Source organism: Chelmon rostratus, chromosome 1, assembly GCF_017976325.1.
Source record: "Chelmon rostratus isolate fCheRos1 chromosome 1, fCheRos1.pri, whole genome shotgun sequence".
Lineage (NCBI taxonomy): Eukaryota > Metazoa > Chordata > Actinopteri > Chaetodontiformes > Chaetodontidae > Chelmon > Chelmon rostratus.
The window spans coordinates 12,101,790-12,119,699 of NC_055658.1; the positions used below are offsets into that span (position 1 = coordinate 12,101,790).

The window sequence follows — 17,910 nt, forward strand, 5'->3', positions numbered from 1 at the left end:
CACCGTAGACGGAAAACACTCAGTGAGCTTCACGGCTGCTCTGTAGTGATGTAAACGCTGCGTTTCACATGCTCGCACTGAAGAGAGACATAGATTCCTCATGTATTATACAGACATAAGTTATTTCACGTGTATTCATTAGAGGAAACATTTTGGGAAATACGCTTGTTTGCTTCCTTGCTGAGAGTTCGACCACAAGATTGATACCACTCTCATGTCTACATATAGGCAAATATGAAGCTGCAGGCAGCAGCCAGCTAACTTAGCTTAGCACAAGAGTGGAAACAGGTTGAAACAGCTGGTGCTGGAAAAGTCCACCAACCAGAACTTTTAAAAGCTCACTAATTGTTTGTTTCACCGTACAAAAACTGAAGTGTAAAAACTACAAATGGACTCCAGGAAGTTATCTCACTCTCAGCAAGAAAGCCCCCAAACGTCACACCTTTCCTGCTGGCCTTCAGATGCTTACATATTACTTATGAATAAGTGTATCCTGTAGTACACTTGACTGTGATCTGATAGCTGTTTCTATTATAACTTGTGTAGATTACAGGGCCTCCTATTTAGTCTCTCACTATAACTCCTGACTGAGCAATTAAAAGGGCTTTCTTCAACTGAGAACAGGAGAGTAAATGATGCTCATGCTGCTGTTATTTGTCTATATTTATGTGAATCATTTAACGTGCACTTTAAAGTCAATATACAGTATATATTATTGATGATGCATGTTAACTGCTGTTGGATTGGATTCTGCTGCTGCTATGAAATACATTATGTATTAAAGACGCATCTATAAGAAATGCTAATATTACAAACACAGGGAATATAAGGAACAGTCCGACATATGTCGAAATATTCTGATTTTTTTGCTTGTGCATAGTTAAATAAGGATCGATACCACTTACATGTCTGTACGGTAAATGTGAAGCTACTGCAAGCAGCCTGATTAGCTTAGCTTAGCATAAAGACTGAAAATGGGGAAAGAGCTGGCCTGGCTCTGTTGAAAAGTAACAAAATCTTCTAAGCTAAATTAGCCACTTCTGGTGTCATGCAAGCATGTAAGTGGTATCAATTTTCTCACCCCTTGGCATGAAAGTGAATACGTGTATTTCCCCAAGTGTAGAACTACTTCTTAAATCTCACATTTTAAAGTATCGTCAATACTACTTGGTTTTCGCTTTTACTGTTTCACCCCAAAGGGAGATTGTGTAACTTTTTCAAGAAGAAATCAAGACATCCGACGTTCTTCCTCTTACGAATAAAAATTTGAATTCATGAGCATTAAGGGCTTTTGCTTAGCTCAGCACACTCAGGGCTTACTGCTACATGTGGTCTGGTTTGATCAGTAGGGTATAGCGGCTAATGTCAGCTAATTAGCAAAAATAGTAAAGTAGTTACTTTATTGTTTATTGCTTTACAATGCTATAATGCTTATTACTGACTCAGTTTGCTGACTTCATGACTCTTCTCATCATTAGCAAGTGAGCACGGAAGTTCAAGATGACCTGAAATATTCTTAACTCAAGGTTAACTTTTATCAGGGCTTTTGATTGAATCTCACATTCCTCATGCTGTGTATGGGACAACAGGTGGTCATGTACGTCTGTTATGTTAAATTATGTCAAAACCACTCACTCACCTTTGTCAACCACCATATTAAAGGTATAATCCTTGCAGTTATGAAATCAGACCACATTTTTATCCCATTTATGACCAACACTTAGCTAGTACTCACACTGTAATACCTCTCTGTATAGTAGTTTTCATTCTTAGCGGTGGAGTTCGCCATTCCTGTGCTGGATTCAAATTACGCATCTAAGCACAAAGTATTTACAAGAAAATTATGAATATTAGTACTCTAGTATTTCTTTTTCAAAATGTTATCTTATTAATATCAGCCTCACTGTTTCCTGTTCGCTCTCTTTACCTCATGACAGAGCTGTATTACATTACTGTTAATGCTAGTTCAAATGAACAGCATTCATTTGGCGAAAAATGATTTGTTACCGTGGTTACCACTGACCGAGATTGGTCGTCAAAAATACGTCTAACAAAACATGTTTTCACTGAAGACGGGTGTGGGATGCAGTTGAAAGCCGTGCTGGGAAAAAGCTAGAACATGAAGTAAACCTTGAGCTTAGAACATGAACAACATGTCACACACGGAGCAGGACAGGAAGTTTATCTTCACAAACACACAGCATACAAACGTGATTTTTTGAAAATACAATTTTACTCTATGATGTTCATACAACTGCTTTTATTTTTGTTTTTAAATAGGATTTTCACTGTTGAGGGAAGTTAAAACTCAAAAGGCAGACTTCTCTCAGCATCGTACACATACTGGCAGTTAAAGTGAAAAATAAAAACTAAAGACAAGTCCAATGCACAACACATGATAAAAATAAACAGGAACTCGTCAAGCTCTATATTCTGGCATTCATTCATCAGAGAACTAGAAAATGATACATTACAGAGGGAAGTAAAATAACACCGGAGCCCTTTCAACATTCTCAATAGCAATGCTCCTCTGACATTCTTTGTTTTTATTGTGTTTTGTTTTGTTTTGCTCAGCACCTATAAAATCAAATTAAAAACTATTGCTCTTGCAGTCTCCTAGAACCCATTTCAAGAAAACAATTGGCATTTATCGCTCAAACTTTTTTTCAGAAAGCAGATGAAGTCGAGAGACTCAGATCACTGTTTGACTTTGGATCAACTTAAATGTGCAGAAAAACCTCAGTGAGCGTAAGGTAGTGTTAACTTTCTGTCTTCTATAAAGCATTGTACAGTCACGTTATTTACATATTCAGTATATTACAGCGCACTCTTTTTACTCTCAGTAGCTTGTGTGGTGCGTTCGATGCAGTGCTCACTCCCTCCTTCATGGGGAGGGCCCCTTCCAGTCTCCCTGTGCTTCTGTGACTAATATATCGTCCTCAGATTGGTATATGGCAGGTATTAACTGTGAGTGGGTGATTCTGAGGGAAAGAAGGGGCCTTGGTGACAAAGTTATTGTTGGACATTATTGAGTCAGTCACTTCTTTGAAAGACTGTAATACTCCAAAATGCACAGGTGGAAATGCATAGTGTATTAACTGCAATGAGTACAACATTTCATTAGGAGAAGCGTTAGCTCTGTTTGTGTGTTACAGTACTGCACCAATGTGAAATGATTCACCTGTTTGGAGGGAAGCTGTCGTGATGTTTGGGTTGGTTGTTCTTTGGAGGCACATGGTTGATTTTTAAGGTTGCAGGCAGACATGGAGTGCGGCTTTAGTTGAGAGGAAATCAAGAAAATGGCTTTGTACGCAGTCCATTTCTGCCTGCGACTATGTGCAAGGTTTTCTACAGAACACAAAGTTGTGCCTAATAGCGCACCTCCCTGCTGTGGGGATGGAGGGGATTCAGCTTCTACGGGGCAAAAAAGATTCATTTAGTCCCCAGTCGACCCCCAAGTCATTATGCAGCAAACACTCATGAAGATCTGAGCACCTATTCGCTATTTTCTCTGAGTAGGGTAGCTGATGTAGGACTATTTATCTGGTCCCCATTTTTTGTTGAAATTTCATCAGATTCTACATAAGCACTTGATTATCTCAAGCTTTGTGAAGGTGGACCTTAGGTGAACTGGATGTAAGCAACATGACCACAGCGGTATCAGCTGAGTTGCTGCAGCGAAGAGTCACTCTGCCTACAAAGTTCCAGTCAGATCTGCGTTTAAGCACAGGATGCCAGGCGTAGTAAGGCTCACCCAAGACCAACCATTTGACATTGATCTAGATAAGGCCCTGTGTGTTCTTGTGGGCTTACAAGGCTGTGATACATGGGCAGTTTTTGAGGCAATGTTGTGCAGCATTTATTCCCATATCTTCTGCCTAGTACAGATGTTGCTCATTGGCTGACGAACTACCTTACTGAGTCATTATACAGAGAATACTGTGAAATTCCCTGCAAATGCCTCTAGGCAGCAGTGTCATCACAGTAAAAGGACAGGGTGATCCTGGGCTAAGGCTCCAAGCGGCACCACGATACCTGGTCCAGTTTTTTTTTATTTTGTTTAACATTCCAATCTAAAACATCTCCCCACTGGTCAAAGCTTTTATAAATATATTGGAAATCATCCCCATTGCCTGAATGAACTGCGTATGGATCAGTTTTGGCAGACGGACGCTCTGGTCACTGGAGAGAGTCCAGCAGGGGGCAGGAGTGTGAGCGGATGTCATTGTGTTTGTGGATGGCTTGGTCCAAGTCCACAGACTGTCCGTTGACACGGACCTCCATGCAGCCGCTGTAGGGAGCCGACACCAGCGTGGACACCAGAGGAACATCTGAGGGGAGGATGTGACAGCATGTGATCCAGCAGATAACAAGAGAGGCTGCGTAGGAGCTTTAACTGTGACCTAACCACAAGTATCCAAAATAGTATTATTCAGTGTGTTGAATCTCTCGACTCAAACACAAACACATTTACCAACACTTAGACAAAGTGAGCACTTACACAACACTTGAATTATTTTCTAAGCTACCAGTCTCTGCAGAAAGACAACTATGCATCATTAATATGGTTTGCTATATACAGTACAAGACAACAAAGTCAGCCACTCGTAAATGAAAGGAATTTTTTTCATCATTCACTGGGTTAAGATAATTTATTGTTGACCTGTGTTGGATGTTTTAGAGACTCTGCAAGAACAAAAGAAGCTGTGGCTGACAGTGTTTAGAGAGAGGTAAGCCAGAAAATAATCAAATTATTCTACTGATCAGCTCACTAAAACGAGACATGTCACATGCCTTGTGTGGCCTTGCAATTAAAAATGAACATATGCAACACACTTGTATCATCTCTGCAGATGTTCTAGATCACAATTTTTTCTTTGCTGAGTTAAATGCATGAGTAACAGTCATGTGTTTGTGGGTTTGTTATATGAGAAGCTTCTCAGATACTGAAAAGAGAAAGTGTCTGCCTTTCATTTTTACTTTCTTAATGTGCCAATTATGAATCCTTTATCTCAACCTGAGCACAAAATAATGTTTAACAGCTTCAGATGCCTCCACTGTTTTAATAATTTGGATTTTGAACTGATAATTTAAACTTGTCCACTTTTCCTGCAAACTGCGCAAATAAAACCCTAATATATAATATGAATAACATCCTGAAAAATGTGTATAGAAATGTGCATGTCCTCACCAGGGAGGCCTCCTATAAAGGTGCTGGACTGTGACAGGAGGTCAAAGGGAACTTCAGCGTCTTCACTACGTCCGGACTTGCCATCGACCAGCAGCAGGGTTTGGTTGCCTGAGATCGTCACCTGGATTTCATGACTCTCACCGTCACACAGGGGGGCCGGAGAGCTGGCGATGATGACATCACCTAAAGATACCAGAACAAACTGAAGACACAGGAAAAAGTCAGTTTACAGTTCAAATGAACGCATTTTACAAACGCACACAGGTTTAAATACTCACATCTCGCCATTCATCGGTGCTGGGATGATAGTCAGCCAGGGCGATGGAGAGAGGGACTCTGTCCTGGTAAACGAGTGCAAACAGCATTCCGATCGCAGACGTTGGACGCAGGGTCAACTGGACGCTCAGGTTCTGAGATTCTACAGTGATGAGAACAGGAAGCGAGAGAACAGTGGGTCATGAACTTTATCGACAAACAAAGATAAGACAAACTGTTGACAAAAGAGTAGGCGACGATGGAACCAACTTATATTAACCCAAACAAATCAAACATTGACTAACTACTTCAGGAAGAGGCAATTTAGCTCAGTTACGTAAACCATGGACATGCTATGCATTACACACACACGTGCACACACTGTACCATAGCTGATGTTGAAGAGTGCGAAGCCAGTGCCGGGATAATACGCTCCAGGATCCTCGGTGCTGAAGCACTGCATGTTGTCGTTGGAACGAATGGTTTCTTGTATGGATGTATCTTCACCTGTCAACCACCTCCACTCCTTCATACAGCCATCCAGACGGGGGTTCACCTATGCCATAATCACAACAGTTTAGAAATACTCTTTTTGGTAAATATTCAAGAACATACACAAGCACATGCAAACACCCACCTGATTGACTAGGCCGTCCTCTCTGAAAGGGACCCCTCCCACGGTGAGATTGAGCTCATGCATGCCTTTCTTTAGAGTAAACAGATCACCGTTTACTGCGATCTTCATGACGGCCTCCCTGTCAATCTTAATAACTAGACTCCGTCCCTGCTCCTCCACCGAGATCTGACAAGAAAACGAGACATTTAAAAAGCTTTCAATCAGCTAATGAAGCTAACGTAACAGCGCGTTACTGTTCATGACAGTAAAGCCTTCAACCTTTCTCCACTGGCCGTCATTGACGATGGGTCCGCTGCTGGTGACCCTGCTGACCGTGCCGTACTTCAGCTGCAGCTCCAGCTTCCCGTGATGCATAGCCAGCACAATCCACGAGCTGTTTAGGTGACCTCCGGCGAAGAAGATCACCCCCTCTGGATCGTACGTGCGGAAGTCAAACTCTGCTGAAAAGCTGGGAAAAGGGGAGAAGTAAGTAAGAACAGCAAAGATAATTGAGAATAATCATGAAATAAAGGAATGCGGAAGGAAGGAGGAGCAGGAAGAAGTAGGAGAGAGACAATTCCTTTTAGCGGCAAAGATATTTTTGCATTTTTTAATCTGCTATCCACTTGGCACTCAAACAAAATGGATGGTATTTTCCCAGTGCAGCCTAGGCAGGAAATGCACCAGCTAATAATATAAGTTTTTTTTTCTGTTTTGAATTAGCTGATACAACTTCATAAAGTGTCTATGTATGGAAAACATTCAAACCAATCAACCAATTCATTCTCAGGCTTGGATTTGCACTTTTAGGGGCCGTTCAGCCTGTGCTGTATCACTTTAATACAGACATGCGAATTAATAACAAACCCATGAGCAATAATTTAATACAGGATTAAAGACCAAAGATTATATTATGCTTGGCCACTGAAGACCACACATATCAAGTGATTTTTGAAAGTGGATTTAAAAAAAAGAAAACGTCAACTGGAAGCACGTTGTTTATAAAAACTGAATTACTTCATCTTCCAAGAAACATGCAGAATGTTAGGCAACATGTTTTGATGTTCAGTTGCTCAGACAGGGGTAGTCTGTTGCCATAGCAATGCCTGATACTTCCTTAAACAAGTCTGGCAAAAGATATTGTTTCTGAAATGTACATTCACATTCAGTTCTATGCTCATTGATAAGTAAAACCAAAACACTCTCACTATTTGATAAATCATTTGTCTTTATGCTTACTATAAATAAACAAATGTACAGCAGGTGTGACATTTTTGTTCAGCATCAAAAAAGATAGCTTTCTCACCCGGTTTGAATCCTCCTGCGGAAACGCAGCCTCACCACTGGCACACCGCTGAACATGCGGCCCAGGTAGAGGGAACGAGAGTTCCTCCTCAGAGACGGCAACATACAGGGAGTCAAAGGCTGTGAAAACACAGAGAGAAACCAAGCTGGAGATAACGCATGCGGCTGCTTCATGAGTGCAAGTGCAAGTGTGACTTCACTCATCCAGAATGGTTTTTACAGCTCAAGAATGTATCTTATTGTTCATTTTTAACAACAAAATCAAAAGCTAAACTGTGATATTGCTGGTTAATATTTGGTACAGTTCATGTGTTTCACCTTACAGCTCCTGAGGTCCTGGCCCAGCTTCATGCCCTGACGACCATCACAGAAGCAACGGAAACTCCCTGGAGTGTTCAGACACTCCTCTGCACACACACCCGACTCACACTCATCCACATCTGACAAGTGACGGAGCAGGTCGAAGAGATAAAGGAGAAACAGAGATGACAGTCGTGAGTTACGGAGACTCAGAGGTCAAGGAGTTATCAGAGTCCCATCAGTGGAGGAATTAGTCAAAACATGAACTGTCAAGGGCCTAAAAATAACATCAGTCCCACAGGCATGAAAAGAAAATTCTGATGTCTTTCCTGTCAACATATCAGGGAATGAAAACAACACTTGAGTCGAGTGGTCTTTGACGTTGACTGGGTGGCGTCGCCCCGCTCCATATACAACCGTACATGGCCATGAGAAGGTTGGCTCTAATAAATGTTCATTCTCAGAGGAGGGACGCTGAGGTTATGAAAAGTCTGGTTTCCACTGCAGAGCTAAACAGGGCACACAAGTGATTAATGACTTTGGTTCAAGTCTGCGAATTCATATTCAAGGTTTTTACCAAGAGACTGGTTGTGGTTATTAATCTCATTATGTTATCTCATTAAATACCAAGGCAGAATATTTTTGCCCTGTGACAGCCTTCCATTCCTTGACTATAAAAGACTAAGCTGAGCAGTCAGCTAATGCTTCTTGCTGCAAATTTAGGGGAATACATGAGAATAAACTTGTTTACATACAGTACAATATACAAGATCATATGTGTACATCTGCGCTCTTAATTACATTTCAACAAGGTCCAAGGCTACTTAAAGGCTTGGCTTGAAGATGCTGGTGTAAATGTAAAGATGGCTGATCACTGCACGTTTAAAGCATGATTTGGTGTGCTTAAGATGACTCTGAAATGTATGAAACACTTGTAACCTGTAAACCTATGGCATGCCTTCTGCGTTTGGAACAGTATTTTAACTCTTCCTTTTTGAATCTACTTCTGTTCTGACCAAATTTGAAATTAACCATAACATTATGTTATTACCTAGCAAATGTGACTCACAGGATCAGTCAGGGTATTTCACCCCTGAAATTAACTTTTTCTAAACCCCTGGAGATGGTGACCTGTTACCTACTTATACAGAATTTCTCCAAATGTCTTTGTCTGCATTCCTTTCCTGACCCCCATAACACAGCTGCATCAAGTCCTGCTGAGGCTGAAGCTGCTTCCCAGTCAGTTCTCATGAAACTGTGCATGTCTTTGTGTGTAAGTGTGTCTCTTTTATTGCGTGTTTATATACCAACACAGCTCTTGGTTTCATTGTCGTAGACGTAGCCGATCTCACACAGGCAATCGTAGCTGCCCTCCTTATTCTCACACCGTGCTGTTCCACACACACCTGGGTCCTCACACTCATTCACATCTGAAAGACAAACATTGCAGTCAGCTGGACATGTACCAAGAACAGTACCAAGAAGATTATCAAGTCAGCTCCTCAGCTGGAAGGACATGATCTGAGGAGGTTATCTGCACCTTTGCTCATTAGTGTCAGAAAAACAGCTGACACCTAAACTGGATTCCTCTGAGGAGTGGGAAATAAAACCAACCAAAAGACAGATGATTGTTTAACTACTTGAATCAAAACGAACTCAATATTAAACTTACTCCAAAGCAGCTTTAAAATGAAATCAATAGATCATCATCATACATACAATACACACAGTATCTGCTTGTTCCAGCACTCACTGAAACAAAGTCACACCTAAATTGGAATAATATTAACAACAAAAACTTTTTTTAGTGACAGCACCAATAAATCAAATTGAAACTTCAAGATATCTATCTAACTTTATGCTCATTCCCTCATCTGTGGAAACCTTCAACATTAAATAAGCTTCTGTGGGTTTAAACGCTGACTGTTTGCACAACGTGAGTGTGCAATGTTAGAGTTAAAGTTATTAGCTGAACCATTTATTCTCCATGGATTTACAAGATACTTCTGTCACAAGACAGAATAACACTGGATTACAATAGGGACCTCAACAAACAAAAACTCCCACATTCAAAATCCTTGCAATTTAATCAAAAATATTAAAAACATTATCTGCAGAAATAATAATAATAATACATTTTTATAGTGTGAAGTGGATGGGAAATTGTTTAGATGCAGGCTGACTCAAACAAAGTGTTTTCTGTATTATACTGAAAAGATTCCAGTTGTTAGCTGATGTCCATCTATGGTTTGTGGCTTACCATTACACATGTGGCGTCCTACCAGCATGTATCCTTGGTGACATGAGCAGCGGTAACTGCCCATAGTGTTGTTGCACTCGTGGTCACACCCTCCATTTCTCTTGCTGCACTCGTCCACATCTGCAAACAGGATGGTGGTATAGTCGACATGAGCGCAGGAAAAACATCATCATGGGCTGTGTAGAGCATTGGGTTGCTTGGCTGGTGTAAAGGTTTCCCACAGTAATACCGGATCAGGTTTTATTTAACGTAACCGATTTTGAAAGTAACATCTTTAAAGCGTGAAGTTTGATACAGTATCAAACGCTCTCTTAAATGTCCTATGCATTTGTTAGACGCCGAACAAATAACTGACACGCTATGTCATTGTGGCTGGGTGTTGCAGCTGAGTGTTTAGGAGGAGTGCGGTCGTCAAGTGGAAAAGACTCAGACCCAGTCAAACTGAATCTGTTTTGGTTTCCTCTCACAGTAAGGTGGCAGGATGAGTCACAGTGGAAATGTGTGGAACGGTGGCTGTGCCATAAATCAGAGAAACATGTTTCCCTCCATCACAGTGTGCCTGTGTAAATTATAAGTGCTTTCCAGTTCCTGCTCGAACGCTTCATATTTGTTAAATTTTCCTTCTAAAACTGAATCCCTTGGTCTACCTTTCATTTTTTTCAGAGATGCTAGCCTCCCCTCATACAACCGCAATTCCAAAAAATCTGGGACACTGTGCAAAAAAAACTAAACAAAAATTTGATAATTTGCTTATCCTTTTTGACATATACTCAATTGAAAACAGCACAAAGCCAATATGTTTAATGTTTCACCTCAACAGCTTAATTGATTTGATTTGATTTATTTTTAAATATATCCTTATTTTGAATTTGATGCAGCAACATGTTTTAAACACGTCGTGACGGGAGCAACAACAGACTGGGAAAGTTGTGGAACGCTCCATAAGCACCTGTTTGGATCATTCCACAGGTAAACAGGTTGATTGGTAACAGGTGATAGTACCATGACTGCGTATGAAAGGAGCATCCTGGATGGAGCGAGGTTCACCACTTTGTGACCATATGGTTGTATAAAGGATGTTACTACATGGGCTCAGGAACACTTTTTAAAACTGTTATCTGTAAACTGAGTTCATTTGTAAATCATTGCATTCTGTTTATATTCAAGTTTTACACAATGTCCCAATGTTTCTGAAATCAGGCTTCAATCTATACATAGTAACTAGCTTTGACCTCTAAACAGACATAGATTCCCGTTGGGGGTTCCTGTACATGCAGTTCATATTGACCTAACACATCATTAATAACAGCAGTAGCAGCAGCAACAACAGTTGGATGCTATTAATGCATGCAACACTTATAAGATAAAAGTAAAAACTAGAAGTAGAGTTTTGCGAGGTCAAAAAAATGACAGACTGGCTTCCCATCACTCATGCGTCATATATTTGTCCATCAGTGGACAGGACAGGAGTCGTCTGTCGGAACCAAGGTCACAGCGGCTGTGACGTCTATCCACAGATGCTTAGTATGGCACTGAATGACGATGCAAAAAGTTCTACCTCTGCTGAGCTCTAGCACAGTGTCCAACTATATATCCTCTCCTGTCCTGTCCATAGTGATGACAGTACCTTTCTCACATCTGGCTCCAGCCCAGCCTGTGAAACAGTGACAGAGGAAGTCGCCCTTTTTGTCCTCGCAGCGCACCGTACCTCTGGCATTACAGGGAGATGGAGAACACTGGTCTGGAATATCTTCAAGCGTGAGAAAAGCAAAGACAGACAGACAAAGAGAAAGAAGTGTGATTATTGCTTTATAATGGAGTCTGTACAAACAGGATGCATACAATGAGTGTAACCGTATACTGAAACGAGACAGAGGAAGGGCATCTCTTATGTTCTGCATATCAGGAGTTCAATATAAATAGCCTAATGCTGGCTAAGCTCTCCTACCGGAGATGCCCTAATTCCATTCTTCCCAGCATACCTGTCCTCTAGCTCACAAAATAACAAGATCAAATGGAAATTCAACTGTCTGCACATTTTTGTTTGTCCTATTTTCCTATCAGATAATTTCACTTGAGCCCTCTCTTTCACTCCCAGATTGTGTAAGTCAGCACATGTGCAAATCTTTTCTCTTCTCATCCATTTTCCTTTTCCTTGCCATGGAGTTTGAACTCCAACTAACATGCCCAGACATGTCGAGCAGTTAGAGAGAGAAAAGGACAGCGTCTGGAGAAAAGGAGGCGAGCACGACAGAGATAAGCTCACATGTGAAACACAACTTTCAAATCACGCCATTTTTCACTGAAAGGTGTACAGCACATATACATTATATACTAATTTCATTCTTAATTACATACTGACAACAAACAAGATATACACCACCCATTGTGAGAAAAAACGCTCATTATAATTAAGTGAAGCTGATTTTCATGCTGTGATATGCAGAAAAACCTTTTAGTTGATTGCAGAGATGAACAAAAATGCAACACTGATGTGTAAAGGAAAGCTATTGGCAACAAGAATCACAGTATTTATAAGTCCACACCACTGGTGGAAGCTAAACACCATAAAACATATCTGTAACAGTGTCAGTATATGCTTTTTTTTACATGCCTATTTCTAAAGGCAGTCCCTTAAATGAATCACAGCAAATTGACCAGCTTCTGGTTAGCAATGGTTGGTGTGTGTGAGCAAGCAGAGGTAACCGCAGGAGCCTAATTTGTTTCTGTTTAAAACGTTAGAGGTCCCTTAACAGCCTGTCAAAATGTAATTTCATTTAATAAACCACACACTGCGGTGACACCACAATGATGATTTGTGTAAGCCCTCCAAAGTTTACAGAGCTGCAACAATTCATGTCACATACTGTATATCCTAGAAAATGGGAAAATGTGTTTTCAATGACTATTTTTTCTGCAAAGCAATTCACAAGAGTCCGAGTCTGCAAGCAGCTGACTAAGGGAACAGAAACAAGCAGAAGTGGGAGAATAAACACTGTCTGCTGTGCTTACATAGAAATTAATCAGATTTTAGTGTGTGCAGCGATGAGGCCCAAACTACTGTATATCTTTACCATAACATGCCATGTTTGTAACACTGCATGTTCATAATATTTAAAAAATGGAATGACTGGAATGTCATGATCTGCTTTGATACTGACACACCACCCACCACTAGCCTGCACTAAGACAGATGGGCAGAGATTCGCAGAGAAAGAGAGAGAGGTGGTGAGAGAGATAGGTGGTGTGCTGACAGATAGATAAAAAAAAAAAGAGCTGCCGTGCCACGATGCTGCAGCTGAGTCATGGAAACCCCTCCTGACTTTTTCTCGGCCAATAGCAGCGAAGCCGGGTAGGTCCCTGTATCCTGATGCAGCAGAAATGCTGCGCTCCACTCACGTCAGACTATTTTTTCACGTCACTCCTCCGCGGAGGCAGCTCACGAAGGAGCTGGTGCAGCCACCCAGAGAGAGAGTGAGCGAGTATGTGACGAATGAAGGGGTGTGTTGCTCATTCACCAATGTGCAGCATCACTGTAGCATAGTGCTGCAATGTTACTCATAGATACCTGGGCTCACGCACAAATCATACACTAGGGCTAATTTAAAGTCACAGAATCAGTTAGGCGTGTCTGATATGGAGCCTCCAAAGATATGCAGCACCTTTTCATCAGCTTTCCTTCTTTTTCCTTTTCTACTTCGATAGACAGAATGCCTGAGTGTGATGCAGAGCAGTGATACTGCAGTGCAGCCCAACCCCACAGTACAACTACCCTCTCTGGATGTATAAATGAGAAGGAAGGGTGAGAAAAAGACAGTTTGTTCAGGTATGTGGAATTAGAAACAGAATCAATCAATCAATATCTGTTGATAGTCTGTGGACAGATAAAAGGGCATAAAACTTACTATGAACACATGTGACCAGATCCTGTTTCTTCTTTTCAGCATCTCCAAACCTTTCCACACAGGCTAGACAGAGACAAAAATTAGATTAGAAACATATAATCAGTTAAGATAGCTATTATGAGTAGAGATGAAGAGTTAGTCAGGATGATAACTTACCTAAATACTTGGGATAGAAGTAGTCCTACATCAGGGAGAGGAAAGGAGAGAGAGATAAAGTTACAGAGGCATATAAACAAAAACTTACAGAGAACAAGATAATCTAAATAAATGCTTACACTTAGTGGAGGGGGGGGGGGGGGTCCCGTTAATATTCGACATGATCTAGGATCTGGTTTGGTTTTATACCTGATCTCTGTGCTCATACTCATGGGAGTGAAAAGCAACTCAAAACAACCATTAATATCAACTACAACTTTTGTCTGTGTGTGTGTTTAGTATTCAGATAGAGTTTATAATAAGATTAGTCTGTAATCTGTGTGTGTGTGTGTGTGTGTGTGCTCTCTCTAATGGGTGCGGCCCATTGCCAAAGGCTTCCTAAGAATTCTCTGCATTCCTGATAGTAGCAGCATCCCTCCTGCCTCCTGGCTGCGGTACTCCTCCACATGTAGGTCAAAATTTGGGAAGATCTACCATTGGAAAGAAGGCGCAGAGACTTTAGACAGCCTTTGCTGCAGTAGGAGCCAGATGCAGCAGGCTGATGTAAAAAAGTCTCTTGGACAAAAGTCTGCTAATGCTAGGAACATATTACACAACTTAAGATCATATCCCTAATTAGATGCAACAACCTACATGCAAAGGTCAGTCACTTTTGGTTAAGAAGTTGTGCATTCCCAGAACTAGTTAGGGGCTGTTAACAAACTTAACTCTAATATAATTGTCAGTTCTGACACCTTTTTTATCCGCTATCTGTCGCTCTTTAATGTTCTCCTAACAAGTGAGAGACCAGAAACTTGGTGCAGTTGCATGTGTTGCTAAGGATAATCATGAGCATCCAGGAACACCCCACACTCCCTCGCTCTGCAGAGCCAGAGAGCTGCAGCAGAAGAAAATGCGGAGTCAGAGACAGGCACTTTCAGAATGAATAATGCAGTTATGAATGAGACTGCAGCTTTGTGGCACGACAGGGAAAAAAAACTACAGGCACGCAACGCTACTCTGCTGGTGGTGTCTGACCAGCTGATTCAAACTCAACTGAAGGGGACGTCACCTGACTTCACCTTTTCCTCTGAAGCCAGCTCAACTTCGCTTTAATCCTCCCGCCCTGAGTCCTCCCTCAGCTTCCACGTCTCTCCACTTGGCTAATCTTACGCGTAATCTCTGAGTCATCGATTGCCTCATTCACTGCCTCTCTGCTACAATTCACGATGGCAAAACTTCAAGTGTAAGAGCGATTGTTAAAGACCACAGCATCACCAGCGCAAGGCCAGCAAACACTCCCTTAATGAATGTCTGCCTTACAAATCAAGTGGTCAAACTGTACTTGTTGCTGATATTTCTGGACCGCTAACATTTTAAAGGGGTTTCTGACGGAGTAACACTCACACACCCAGATATCTTAAAATCTGCACTGAACACACATTTTCTGACATATTACATCATTTATGTCTGGAGCTTGTTTGCATATTCAGCACATATGTACATATTCAATAGGCTTACGTATTCACATGGATGGAAAGGCTAATCTGTGCATTCGTGGATGTAGAATGGAAACTAATCGGCGACAAATATTCCTCAACACACACAGCGTGACTGAATTTGTTTGTTGGTTTACATCAAATAGAAAGAGGGTGGGAGCATGTATACAGATTAGTGAGGCAATGTGCATTGCTGTGTTGAATGAAGCACATTTCTCACCTCATGCTCATTCTCCAAGAGCTAATCAGCTCCCGAACAGACCATTCAGAATCAGAGGAGTTTGTCTGCATCGTTCCCACGCATTTGTGCGCAGGGATATGTAAAAGTCGGCATGTGTAAACATACAGTGATACAGATGGTGAGAGGAGCAATGTAGAAAAGATATCCTGGTGTTTCCCATATTTGGCAGGAACTTAAGCCAAGCAGATCTCCAGCAGACAAGACCAAATTTCAGCAAACAGTACATATTTAAGCCAAAAAGACAACACACGTGTCACTGCATGAGTTTGTGTGCACATATAAATATGAAAGGGGGTGTACGGATAGCAGTGTCTTCACTGAAACTGTATTTCATAAACTAAAGCTTAGTCACACTGACTCAATGTCTGTCACCGAAACAAACAAAAGGAGAAGAAAACATGTCTTTGTCTTTGACATGGGAATATTGTGTACACTGACAGCTATCAGCGCTCAGGACTTATTGGAGCATGAACACCAGCAGCCCAGACAATGAATCATTAGTCGAGTGTTGCATTACCGTCATCAATTTTCAGTCAATATGATCATGATGTTTACAACCGGCTCTGCAGACTTATATATTCTGACAAATACCAGGTGGCTAAAGCGACAGTTTTGGGTCCATCATGAAACAATACTTTAACTGGTAATAGTGTTTTGATTAGTTAATAGACTTAAATGAGTTTTTAATACTGCAGTGCATCAAAGGAGAAGACAGAAGAAGGAGTGGTGTTGTGGTTGTGTTTTGCAGAGGAAACCTGCATGCAACCTTGACTGAAAACCATAACTTGAGTGATGGTTTGGGGCTATAAAACGGTAAATATCATACTCACCGTCTCCGGGTCGTTTTCAAACACTTCTCTGGCCTCCTCTTTGGAGCACCTTTCCTCCACACACTCCCTCTCCAAGTGTCCTTGCTTCGTCTCCTCGAAAACTTGATTCGCTCTCCTGTGTCTGCTCAGAAACTGGTTCGCCTCTTGGGGAGACAATGAAACTACAGAAGAAGAAAGACACCCCCCACAAAAAATACATTAATTAACCTACAAGAAGAAGAGAAGGTCAAATAACTGTGGAGTTGAGCAATATTTTGGCTCCCAAAAACGAAAACAGTTGAGAAAGGTTGCGAAACATCTCCTGTTAAAGCACCGTTAATGACGTTACTTACTCAGGCATGTCTCATCATCAGCCACAACACAAATGTCAAAGGGGACTTAGCGAGCTAGCTAGCCACCTAGCATGTAATTGTTTACTTACTGCTGTCGGACCAGCGGACAACCAGCAGTATTAGCAGGGTTGCCGATGAAAGGGACTTTGTCGGGGTCAGCCGCATTGTTTAACCGCGGTGTCTGCGCCAAGCCTGACAAACTTTCTCCTGTCCCGTCTTGCAGTCTCTCTATGCCCCTCTCTGCTTCTCAGTCCCCCCTGTCTCTCAATGTCAACGCTGTTCGCACCGAGCCGAGGCTAACGTTAGTGCGAAACACTGCAGGTATTCAGGTACTTCCGACCGTTGGCCGTAACGTTTTTGATGTCAAATCACTGCCGCGGAGCGTTGCGTGCTAAACTGCCGTGTGCTTCTCCCGCATATCGCTCACAACGCAGCAAATCAATCTCGGCGACCGTTCTCTTCTCTCCCTGCGGTTCAGCTCGTCCCCATTGCGGTCTGTGCTTTATATTTTGACCCTCCTCTCCGTGTGTTGAGCCCTCTCTGGCCGGACTGAGTCCCCACTCTGCGGAGAAAGGCAGCACGCCTCTGCTGCTTCAGGAGGGGGGAGCAGCTCTGAAAAGTGCAGGCAGGAGTTTGAAGCGATGCAGACACCTCTCCTTCATCCCTCCCTCCCCTCCTTCACTGTGCATGCGTGTGTGTGTGTGTGTGTGTGTGTGTGTATCTGCGCCCATTATCACAGAAAAAAAGCTAAAAATTAAAGCTCACTGGCACGTAGTTCATCCTCTTAGTTTAGCTTCCAGCCAGGGTGGTATAGGCAATGGTGGAATGTAATTAATTACATTTAATTAAGTACTGCAATCAAGTGCAAATTCATGGTACTTTACGTGAGCGTTTCATTTTATGCCACTTTATACTACTTTATACTTTTACTCCACTACATTTGCCGACAGCTTTAGTTACTATTTACTTTTTAGATTACAAATGTATACCTGTCCTGTCCAGTGAAAAACCACGTATCTCCAAATTTTATAAGTTTGAAAG

At 41.7% G+C, this 17,910-nt stretch overlaps 1 protein-coding gene across 1 annotated transcript; it reads right to left on the minus strand.

Moving 5' to 3' along the window:
- Positions 1 to 2,173: 2,173 nt before the first annotated feature.
- Positions 2,174 to 17,478, minus strand: gas6 (growth arrest-specific 6). The gene is made up of 15 exons (XM_041942992.1): positions 16,959 to 17,478; positions 16,538 to 16,698; positions 13,989 to 14,013; positions 13,833 to 13,895; positions 11,555 to 11,677; positions 9,928 to 10,047; positions 8,975 to 9,097; positions 7,686 to 7,807; positions 7,369 to 7,487; positions 6,342 to 6,531; positions 6,084 to 6,248; positions 5,834 to 6,002; positions 5,470 to 5,609; positions 5,192 to 5,393; positions 2,174 to 4,331 (listed from the first exon to the last, which is right to left on the minus strand). The coding sequence occupies exons 1-15, from the start codon at positions 17,032 to 17,034 to the stop codon at positions 4,180 to 4,182; spliced, it is 1,950 nt and encodes a 649-aa protein (XP_041798926.1). The 5' UTR covers positions 17,035 to 17,478; the 3' UTR covers positions 2,174 to 4,179.
- Between the last annotated feature and the right edge of the window lie 432 nt (positions 17,479 to 17,910).

Coding starts and splice junctions, on each gene's coding strand:
- gas6 (XM_041942992.1), bottom strand. CDS start 17,034: ATGCGGCTGACCCCGACAAAGTCCCTTTCATCGGCAACCCTGCTAATA. Junction 7,808..8,974: donor TGAAACCAAGAGCTGTGTTG/GTATATAAACAC, acceptor GTCACTTGTCAG/ATGTGGATGAGTGTGAGTCG. Junction 4,332..5,191: donor CTTTATAGGAGGCCTCCCTG/GTGAGGACATGC, acceptor TCCTCCCCTCAG/ATGTTCCTCTGGTGTCCACG.